A 12,226-nucleotide genomic window follows, 5' to 3' on the forward strand; every position below is an offset into this window, starting at 1 on the left:
GGACTGCCAAGGCAGCTGGCTGTCCTGGAAAAGTTAAAGAGGCAGCAAGAGCAGAGAAGACAGAAGTATATCGAGATATTAGAAAAACACAAGTGCTAGTAGAGACAAATGCATTAGGTTGGAGCTGGACAAGCCACTCTAGCTTTGAAGCAACAAGAAAACTGTACTTTTATTTCCAGGGAAGTAATGAAGACAAAGAAACAGCAAACACTAATGAAAGCACAAACAGGATTATTTGAACATTTTGGCAATATTTGACAGTATCCAACAGGAAGATAATTTTACTGACACAGTACATATGCACTCAGTGTTACCCTGTTTTCCCAAAAATAAGACCTATCCCAAAAATAAGCCCTAGCATGATTTTTCAGGGTGCTTGAAATAAGCCCTACTCCAAAAATAAGCCCTAGTTACGGTTCTTTAAAAAAGTCTATTTAAATAGCGTCCAGGTAGCCATACACGTAAAAAAGTAAGCATCTTTTGAAGCAAAAATTAATACTCACCTTGTCTTATTTCTGGAGAGACATGGTAGGTTGCTTCAACAGTAAACAAATAAAAATTTCACTGTATCAGAAGGAAAGATTGGCTGAACCATGCAACAGAAACCCTCTAATACAGTCAGACTGGAGTATCTTATTGAGGATTAAGTTCTGATAGATGTAAACAGAAGCAACATTTTGCTGTCTCATTTTCTGCAATATTTATGAGAACAGGATCTCCAGATTCTGTCTTTAGCTTTAAATCTTAGCAGCAACAGTATGCCACTTAACTTTGCTCCTTATAAGCAGCAACTTGCTATGCAGTACAGAAAATTAAGAACATGAATCTGACAAAAAAAGCAAGACTTTTAATTCATTGGTAGAATATCTTAAAGTAATATTCAAAAAAGGTTGTTAAATAGGAATACAAAAAACCCCCACACTAGCATTCTGACCTAGAAACCTAGAAAGGCAAGTTACTTGGAAGCTTCACTGAAATGTGTTTCCACCACATATTTTGATCTTCTTCATCCCACTGCACAGGGGTGTTTGACTGAATTAGAGTGGAAACTTGATCTGAATGCGCAAAGACTGAAAATCTGGAGTAATTATTCACTCATAATGACAGAATCATACTCAGCAACAGGCTCCTTCCCATCTCAAAAGTGTGGAATAGACTGATTATACATTTAAACTCACAAGGTGGGGGGGGGGGGGAGGAAAAAAAAAATCTTGAGTCTACACTTACCTCCATGTTCAGCAAATTTCGGGTTAGAAAGGATCATCTTGCAGAACTTGAGTCCATTTTTGTACTGTTTTTGTTCGTAACATTTCTGGAAAAAGGGTGGAATACAATCACTGAAATGCATTTAAAACCAGAGTATCTTCACAAACACACTAGTTCTTTCCATAAGGTACCGTAATCAGATCACTAACGAGCTCTAGTTGAATATGACTATTCATATTACATCACAGTTTTTAATCATTCAGAACAGCATCTGCCTCCATTTATGTGCGGCTCATGCTCTAACTCATGGTCTCATTCTATAAAAGTTCATAACTCCTTTTCAACGGAAACAGGAAGGGCAAGTAGGAACGTCTACTTCGATTCAGAAATTCTTGAAACAGAGAGCCAAGTTCAAAATCTTGACTCAACAGAACTTTTGAGAAAAGTTAGTCTTAAAGAGTCCAGAGCAGGGGTGTCAAACTCATTTATTACATTTACGGAGTCCTAAAATTACTTTCAGCCCTTTGAAGACAACTGTGAAGCTGATGTGGTCGCCGGTGAAAATTAGTCTGACACCCCTGGTCTAGACTCTCCTTTCAACATGCCACTTCCCTGGACTAGTGACCTCCCAGAGCAAGAAGTCTCAGACAGAACTTTCCTTGCTACCAATGTAGACTTTCAGGAGGAAGAGAAACCATGAACCAGGACAGAAGTACTGTAACCTCAAAAATCCACATTTAGCTATCCAACAAGAGAGAATTTTCCTGGGTAATTTCTAGCTGGAATAGTACAGCTAAGGGTTACTTTTAGACTTAAGATACCATTTACCTATTAACTATGTTAACTGGTAAACAGCAGGGTTCAACTGTGGGAACAAGGAAAAATCAAAACCATGTAAATCTGAGTCCCTTTTCTTCTTTTGAAAGGTATTACCTGATGTCAGTAAGGTCTTAGTAATTTAAATCGATTACTGATAGCTACAGTTCATCACTTGAAAACAAATTTACTTAAGCCAGTTAAAGGCATGCTTGTATCAGTAAGCATGAAAATGATTTAAGATCATTTAAGCTTCTTAACTTGAGGGAAAAAAAAGACAAACACCAGGCTTAACTTGGCACCATTTTTAGTTAATAATGTGTATTGTCCTGCTGTAATTTACACAGCTATTCTGAAGAGAAACTGTTATTTCAGTTATGTGCTTGAGTACTTTAACTGTCTCTCATAGATCACTCCTACTTCATCAGTCTTCCAGGACAGAGATAAAAAAATCTGTGTTAAATTAACGCAGAACATAGCGACTCCTTTGCAGTCATAACACATCATCGCATTATTTCCCAGGGTCCAAGCAACACAGACACACACCCATGCTCATTTATGGGTAAGGTGCCAAATCAAGGGTCCTCCTCCTCCAGCCTGTGGGAAAGGGCTTAACTGCAAACAACTTTGAAGTCTTTGTTGCCTGAAACTCAAGACACTTGCAGTTAACAGTTATTAAATGGAAACTAAATCACAGAACTATTTAGGTCAGCAAGAACTTTTGGTGGTCACCTAAATCACCGCTCAAAACAAAGGATGGCTAACCTTGGTATTAGATCAGGTTGCTCTGCCTGGCTGACTTCTGGCAGGATGGTCAGAGTTCCCATCAAATAGCTACACTATGGCCATTAATATTCAAACAACAGCAACAAAAAAGTTTTGGGGATTTTAAACTGAGAACTAGTTGCTACATCTGTATCTGAAATAACCCAGGCTGCAGCAAAACTTGGAGTCCCCTCTGGGGAAAATATGCTTTGTATCATTTCGTATCACAAGAAAATACCAACGATGTTCCAAGTACTCTTTCAGGCATACGTGAATAAATGTAGAAAGCGTAACAGAATAGTAAACATTCATCCACGATTCTACAACTCTTGCAATGTTAGTGAAACTCCAAATATGCAATGCTTAACCATAGAAGCTATTGGAGTCAAGTGTGCACTTAAAGTATATATGATTTCCTCAAGTAGTGAATCTATTACCCTTGTTTTGATATTTTTATCCTATAAAGGTCAGTCTGAGACCTAGAAGAAAAACTGAACTTAAATAATTACAGAAAAATTTGGGATTTTTGGAGGACAAACAAGATCACACTTTGCAGAGGCCAACGGATGGATAGAGAGAAATTAATGCTCTCCACTGAGAGAACAACACAAGTTCAGCATTCACAGTTACTTGTCTTGCTGACAGACAACCCAAATACTTGTCAGGAAACAAGTTAGCTCAAAGCCAAACAAACCACAGCATTTCTTGCCCAACTGCTAGCTAATAGACCACAGGCGTCAAACTTATTTTCACCGGGGGCCACATAGGCCTCATGGTTGCCTTGAAAAGGCTGAATCCAATTTTAGGACTGTATAAATCTAATTACACCTACATTTGTACAGTCCTAAAATTACATTCAGCCTTTTCAAGGCAACTGTGAGGCTGATGTGGCTCCCAGTGAAAATTAGTTTGACATCCCTGGACCAGGCTGGAGGGGCAGACTACAGAAACATAAATCACTATGAAATGCAACTTCATGCAATTCTACCGCTTATGGGAGAAGCCTTGCTAGTTAGTCAAAAGGTGACTTCCCAGCCCCACTCCCTCCAAATACATTTACACACAGGCATTTGTAACTAAGTTATTTATTTATACCAATACATTGGCTTAAAGGTATACCAATACAAAAGAAAGGACTTTGCTCAGCAATACAAGTAATTAAACTCTCATTATCAACATATATACTTACACTGAAAGGCTCACGGATTCAATTACATGGACAAGCCTGGGGCTTCAAAGTATCCCAACTTTGTGAATGGACTGCTTTTAAACTTTTGTCTGTCCAAAATCTGTGAATGGCCACACCATGCTCCACCTGTATCTTGTTTACAAGAGACCAGAGTTTGATGCCATATGATACTACCTCATTTTGTAGGGCAGATGGGAATTTTATAGTTGAGAAGCCTGATGTCTCTATACATATTCTCAAGTTTTGTACTCATCAAGACTAATATAGCAAAATGCATTAATTAGCATCTGTCCTACTGCATTAAGTCTTTGGTATACTAAAATCTCAAGCTAACACTTTAAAAAAGCAAACAATACACAAAACAAAACAGCCTAATCTGTTGTGCTTGATGTGAGGCTCCCCATCATCCTTTCATGGTAATAATTTCCTGCTAAAACTAAAGCCAAATCATGAATGTTTACACACTCAAATCCTCAAAGGGAGACTTTCACAAGGCCATAGTGTTATCCAGAACTTCTGCTACCAGATGTTCCTGGAAGGATGTTACCTCCTCTGGCAAACATCTCAGCCTGGTTTATTCCCTTTTTCAAAACAAGCTCAAAAATATAATCTGCTTGTAGACTTTGGCGTACAATTAAGCTAGACATAATTTTATTCACTTTCAGGTAAGCATCCAGCGCCTCTACACAGAGGTCAAATAGGTGCAGCATCTCAGAAGTCACTAAAACCATAAAGGTAAAAAAATACCAGTAACAAGGATACAACAATGAAGACCAAGAGAAGACTAATTCTATGTTACAGTGCTTTGCTGCTTCTACTTAAGGAATTGCCCTTCACAAATTCTGATTTATTTTTTGTATCCTCCCGTCTTTTTTTTTTTTTTTTTTTTAGAGACAAAACCCCCTTCCACTATTAAATAGCAACAAAATCAGGGATCTGAATGGCCCACTGATGTTATTGATAAAGCAGAAGCACTTCATTATCACTGCTCAATCCATATGTCATATATAAAAAAATTATGTTTAACTGTTTGCAACATCAGGTTAGTAAGAAGATGTTTTTACAGAATACACCTCCCTAGAGAGCACATTGCTACTTAACAAGAAGTCTTGTATTGAGAGAACAGCTACATTTTTCACACACTGAAGACTGAGTTTATTATACAGATCAGCAATTTTATGGCTGAAGAATATCTCATTATGACCCCCCCAACATTTTCATTCACTACTGCAAAGCCATATAACAACAACAACAAGATCTCAACTGGCTACTCAGTGACAGACTGCAGTTACAGCAACCAACTGTCCCTAGTGCCTCTGAATGTACTCAAGCAACATATTATTTCATATACCATTTTCATGTGAAAGCTGAAAAAAATGCATTATCACATTTGAAGAATGATGATAGGTACCACATCAAATCAAACAGCAGTGTTAAGCACAGCAACCGGGCTTCCTTGATCAACTTAATTGTTTTAATAGTTTTAAGCTGTTTAAGATAGTCTGTGGCTATAACAGAGCTGCAGTGAAGAAGTTCCATCCAAATGAGACACATTGATCAGTCTCATGGTGAACACATGTAAAGGATCTAGTTGAGGATGTCCCTGCTTATTGCAGGGGGGTAGACCAGATGACTTAAAGGTCCCTTCCAACCCAAACTATTCTATGTGCTATTTCCTTTAATAACAATATCGCAATTTGGAAGTTGTTTTTTATGTCTCTTGACAGGAACCTGCCAAACACTACATCCAAACCACTGCCAACAATTTAAAACTATTCTCAGACCCTACCTGTGCAGCCCATGTTCTATTAATACAGGTCTGCACATGAACAGGCTGCTCAAGAACATCATTTAAGTTATTAGTCTTCCTTGCTACTACACTTCCACATAATCCAACTCGTGAATCTCTCACCACTTGAGAAAAGATTCAACATTGTTCTTTTCAGGTAGTGTCTTCTGTCTTGTTGCAAAGATTTGGGTGCAAATTCCTGGGCTTTTTGACAAAATCTAGGATTCATTTAAACAGCATATTAATCTTATGTTCTCAATACTTACTTTTTTTTTTTTTTTAAACTGTGTGCCTGCTGTGTAACACTGATGGAGGGACTGGCTAAGGAAGAAACCCAAGAGCTAACTGTGGAACATCAGAGCCTAGGGAAAAGCCAAGGTCTACACGTGAAGCCCTACGGAATGAATGCTTAAAGTCAGTTGTGCTGGAAACCTGTTCAAGCCACAATAGTGACCAAGTCCAGTAAGAAAAACCCCTCAAAATTATCACTGACTATGATTCTGATCAGCAACATTTCCTGGGAGCAGAAAAGTATGTATTAATAATTTGAACAGCCCCTAAATATTTCTGACCAAAACCAGGCACAATCAACACAGGAACATCAGCATACTGTCAGTAATCTTAATTAGCATTTAACACTTTGACCTTTTAAAAAGCCTTCCTTGTTTTATTGCACATCTATAAAACAATGTCATCTGCATCTAACAACCTATGTTTCTCACACCAGTTGATTAAACCAGTTCTCCAAGTACCTTAGTCAGATTTTAGGGAGAAGTTGGTATACACTGTTCCTGTGCTAACAAATAATAATTACAAAATTATTCACCCATTTGATAGCAAGGTCTGACACCATCTTGTTCGAATTATATACGATTAAGTTCCAAAAGAGTGCAGCATCTGTGTTGGACATGCTCCTTGCAGCATTAAATATTTAGATACTTTGCAACAGTGATACAGGAAAACACAGCATCATGATATTATTAAATTTCAGCAACAGACTAGGGACCCTTGCATGAGGTTCCCCAAACTGCAATCCTCTCTCCACACTGAGTTCAGTTCACTGGTGTTTGAGAGAATGAAAAAAAAGTAGGGGCTTCAGCTTATGGAGGCCAAGGAAAAAGTTCATTACTGCTTTCCCACTCTCACAGCATCTTGGATTTCTAGCCCAAGGACAACCCTTCCTGAGTATAAACATGTCCTTCTAGCCTTTCCCCAAGCCCTACTGGTATTTTGTAACATGCATGGCCACACCTACACTCTGCTGGTAAGAGTAACCTCATCAGTTGAAATACAAAGAGGAAACAACCTAGCTCCACCAGCCCTGCTTTCTTCAGTGTCAAAATGGACAGGTCACACACTCTTCCAAACCCAGGGACTTGGCAATACTTAACAGTGGTGAGTCAGATCACAGATGGTCAAATCTACAGAATACACAAAACATATTTTCACCTGCATTCTGTACAATAACAATCATAATCACTGTTGTTTGGATTCTATATTACTGGTAGAATAAAACTGATAATATATTTATTGTCGGAAAGAACACGTGTGACAAGAATGTTGTGTCACCATTTGTTGTCAGAGACATCTAGAACAACCCTACAAACTATGCCTCCTTTAAAGGAGGAAGCTCATAATTTAAAACAAGCTTTTATTAAAGACCTAATCTAATTCCACACTGTGCACACACACTCACAATACAACTTGAATCCTTAGAATATCCTTTGCTTCAAAAGGGTAGAAACAAGAGAACATGCAGTAGAAAAAGCTCTTGCTTCCAAGCACTTTGCACCTGTAACTTCCTCACTATTTGATTTAGTGGAGTTCTCTACTGTTTATGAGCATGTGTTTGCTTCTGCAAAGCAGAAACCATAACAGCAACACTAAAAATTAAACGACTCATAGTCTCATCATACATTATCAACTAGTTTTTAATCTGCACTTTGTGTAGAAGTACTTAAGAGACAGATTTGCCACATCTCCTGGGATGAAACTGCAATTTGCCCAGCAAGAACTCAGACTGAGCAGGTGCTCCACAAGCCGGTGGAACTGCATCTGTGAGCAGTTAAGCAGATGAAACTATCAACACTATCAACATCAGCACTGTTTTGTGAGACCTGATATACACACGTCTAAATTTCAGGCTTTAAAAAAGAATTATGCTTTTATTTAGACATCTTAAAGCAAGTTCAGGGCAATTACCAATGCAAGCCTTGAATGCTAACTTCATCTCAACACCCCATAAAAGATTTCAGCAATTCAGACAAACAAGTTGCATGAATCATAACAGATCAGCCCAGAGAGAAGAGACCCATCTGGTAACAGGCCACCAGAGGTAAGAGACAAGTGTTAGATGCATAGCAAGAGGCCTGTGAGTAAGACAAGCATTATTACAGTTCTCACTGGAATGTTCTCAGCCTCCAGTTATTTGCACCTCACCAGTCCTCTGAGCCAAAGGGTCTGTCTTCACACACACAAAATAGTAAACGGTTTCTCCCCACACAGACCTCAAAATGCCAGCTACTACATCTTGCAGCAAAGCATTCTACAGTATAACTACCTTTTCATTAAGAATTTTTTGTTTGGAGCCTGCTACTTTGCAAATACCATTTCTACCAAAAGGAAAACTAGGCTTGATAGCTTGAAAAGGGGCAAGTCTCTGCTTCACCAAGAGTGTTCATAAATTCAGATTCTTCTGTTAAGTTCTTTCACCTTCAAGAAGGTAATTTCATACTTGCATCCTTCTTCTGCAGAGGCTCAGGGGCAGCACCAGGGGAAACTTCAATACACACAGCATTGCAAATGTAGGCTTGAAGGGTACTTCAGCAGTGGTGTAACAGCATTTTACTTTTCCCAGGATTCACCAGCTTTCAACTACTGCACAAGGAAATTTTTTTTAACAGAACCTAAAAAGAATCCCTAAAAAAATCTCAAATCTGAGGTGCAATTAAGCTCACAGCCCATACTAGGCATACATTAAATTAGGATTTCCAAGGGTAACATTCATCTACAAACAACTTTACTTGCTAAGACTTCACTTACTCCAGAAACACGAAGTACTTCTGCATGTTTTCAGGTGGCCTTCACTTCTTGTGCCATGAGTAGTTTTGCACAACTGCACTCCTCTTGCTTTTCATTGCTTGTTCTGGTCAATATGACCATAGGCAATTAAGAAAAAGTTCCAGCACAAAATGCAATGAGACCTAATTCTGAAAAGTTGTTATTTATTTATACAGAAACTTTCCTTAAAAATCCAGTGTGAATAAACAACAAGCACCATTCCATGGAAGCCTGCTTTATGAGCCTTCCACAATGACATTTACAAACTCCTTTTGAAAAATTAAAACAGGAATATTTGGGATACACTCTTCTCCAAATTAGACTCCCTCAAATCACTGACAACAGTGAAGCCTGATTTTCCACTTTCTTACCAAATCTATTATCTATCCACCACAATTCTGCCATTTTAGTGGTCTGCAGCTGGCCAGGCACACTCACCATCAAGTCAGCATCAAGGAAAACAGTCTACACTTTTTCTATGCTGCGCCCTCCTTAGCAGAACAAGTAACAACCACACCACAAATCAGTCTTACTTGTTAGATAAGAAAATTTCTCCTGACAGGTCCATACTCCTATCTTTAAAGGATGGGATCTGTAACAGACTTCAAACATCCACTACTCCAGTAGTGGATGACAATGGCTACCTCAGCTGTGTTATTCATCTAATTTGGGAGGCAATGATTAATTTAAAAGTTTGGTAACACTCTCACACCATTGCTAGTGACTGACTATTGCATGCTTATAGTCCATCAGTTTATCATTAAATAAAATTTTAAAAAAACCTTTTAGAATGTTATGAATAAGAATTTAATAACTTCTACAAACACTTGCATATTTATTTTTCGTCAAAGAAGAAATCTCTTAAGATTATTGTAGAAGTCAGGGAACAAAAAGGATGCTACAGAGAACATGAGCAGCTCCTCAGAGATATGGCACTTTAGACCATTTCTAAGATCTCCTCACCCAAAAAAGTGGAAGACACATGCCTGAATGAACTAAACAGCAAGTCACTGCTACAAAAGAATATAATTGCAGACTTCTTGAGTTAATTACTTGAAGTAAAACAAATGGCACTAAACTTGCCTCAGTAAGGAGTAACACCTTGTATGTGAAGAGGTACTAGGACACAGCTCCCTCATAACAGGATGAAATATTCACAGGCTAGGGCTTCCTCAAGGGAAACACATTTGCAAGTAAGGCAGCAAGCCTTATTTTATGCAACAACATGTGGAATTCACTAAGAAATAAAAAGGTAATTTCTTTACCGGCATGATACTATCCACAGCTATATTAGGCATGAAACAAACAACAGACACTACCTTACACTGCCTGATACTGGGCAGACATCAATAGTTATCACAAGACACTAAGCATTTCTTAAAAACAACAATTTGGCAAGTAAGCCATGAAAGTACGACAACCACCCCAAGGCTTTCCTCTAAAGAACTCATAAGCACTACTACTGCATCCAGACAGTGTTGATTTGATTCTATACAGCCAAAGCTTAAACCTAATTTCAAAATGAGATGTAGTTTATAACGTGGGTTCAGGGGGGAGTGGGGGGGGTAGGCTACTAACTGAAACATACTCTGAAGGCAAGCTTACAACTGTTTTAAATGCACAAAATAAAAGAACTGCATAAGCTCACTAGAAGTAAACACCAAATGCACATTATCAAACTTCAATGCTAATGACAAACATTTCTAAGTTACCAGGCATACATGTTTATTTCGGATTGCCTCTGCCCTAATAACTTTAAGTCAGAAGTTGAGGACTCATTTTAAGTGACAAACACACCAGCAGTTCCGTATTGATTCTTCATTATGGATGTCTTTCTCTCTTCCAATGAAGAGGGAACCAGGAACCTTTCACACACTTTCTCCATGCCCACTGCAAGGCTGAGAAATGAAAGCGGCAGAGCTGGAGGTTGCTCAGCCCATCCCTCCCGAGCACCATCCCAGCTCCCAGGAGAAGAGCACCCCATCCCACTGAGAAAAAGCCCCTATAGAAGAGTAGGAGCAAGGCTTAAAAAAAAAAAAGAAACAAACATGGAAGTCAGGACAGCAAATTTACCTCTGGCACTACCTTACAGCAGCACCGAGAAACCAGAACTATTACCTGTGTGGCAATGGCTACTAGATCCCTAATCACATCACAGCTAGTTTAAAGTCAGTTTGTTCAAGCACTGCCAAGCATGCAGGCACACAAATTGATGTGGCTTAAGGACTATTTACTCAGCTTCTTGAGCAGACTTCACAGCTTACTCTGAACTCCGTGGGGCCATTCAAGCTTCTTGGGCAGCTCTGTGAGCTTGGTTTGCTGTTATGTGGGCATCTCGTTCAGAATGTCAATAACTTGTTTCACAGGTTACATACACACACCAAAACACTGACTCCTAAGTCATTCCCATGATCTCCAAACGAGCTGCCCATCTCATAACTGCTAATTCTCCGCAGAGTGTTTGTAAGAATACTTAGTCTTAACATATCAGTACAGTTTCCTCACATCTCTTCCAAGCGATTAAATCACTACATGCTTGTAAGGTCTTACTATATACCCTCCCACATAATCCCCTCCCCAATTTTTAAAATGCCTATATCATCCCTAGTAATTTCAAATACTCTGGCAGTGCCAAAGTAGACAAAAACTACTTCCATTAAAGAGCCTTTAGCAGTACAAGCTAAACTACTATACTAAAATACTCTGAAACATGTCAAGGAAACCCAGGGTTCAATTTGTACCATGTAGAAATTAGTATTCCAGCAAGGGAGTGAACCACTAACAAGTCAAATATAACTAGAAAAAAGTAACACGAAATTAAGCTTCAAGAAGTATCAATATATGAAGTGACAAGCCAACAAGCAGAAGTTTGTGGTTAACACTTTAGGAACTGTGACTAGCCACTACATGGCACCAGTTAAACCTTCTTAAGGCTTTAGAAAATAAGTGAACTTCCATTTCAGCTTCACTGAAGTTTTAAGCATCTATTTTTCTTGCCTAAGCACTTATATTTTGTCCACTGCTTAACAGAAAGGAAAAAAAAAGTATTTTAAAATATGATCTCCAGAAAAGCTCTTCTATATTTCAGCTGAAAAAACTTCAGAAGTGACTGCTACTGTGAACTTGTTTGCTACTAGTAAGAATAATCACTTAACTGTTCTAATATTAGTAATTTATTTTTAGCAGAGAGAAAGAGGAGTGGTAGAATGACTTACTAAGATGCATACCATAAGCATGCAGTAAGCAACAACTCACCATTAAGAACCATTAAGTCTTTTAAAATCTGCATACTACCCAAAGCAGGTAAAATAAACCAGCTCTGAAGCACCTGCTGAAAGAAACTGGCTACATACAGAGTATACAGGCTCACACACGCTGTTTGTTTTGAGCTCAGCTTCCTG

General features: G+C 38.6%; 1 protein-coding gene across 4 annotated transcripts in view; it reads right to left on the reverse strand.

The window, feature by feature from the left end:
* NAA16 (N-alpha-acetyltransferase 16, NatA auxiliary subunit) overlaps positions 1–12,226 on the reverse strand; it is a 64,389-nt gene that overhangs the window by 50,298 nt on the left and 1,865 nt on the right. For all 4 annotated transcript variants that reach the window (XR_011738158.1, XM_071805864.1, XM_065847537.2 and 1 more), the window contains exon 2: positions 1,228–1,312. Coding sequence is in view for 3 of the 4 variants with exons in the window: in XM_065847537.2 (XP_065703609.2) it covers positions 1,228–1,312 (85 nt within the window). In the remaining variant the exon portion in view is untranslated. The remainder of the gene's footprint in view (positions 1–1,227; positions 1,313–12,226) is intronic.

Source organism: Patagioenas fasciata, chromosome 1 (genome assembly GCF_037038585.1).
Source record: "Patagioenas fasciata isolate bPatFas1 chromosome 1, bPatFas1.hap1, whole genome shotgun sequence".
NCBI lineage: Eukaryota > Metazoa > Chordata > Aves > Columbiformes > Columbidae > Patagioenas > Patagioenas fasciata.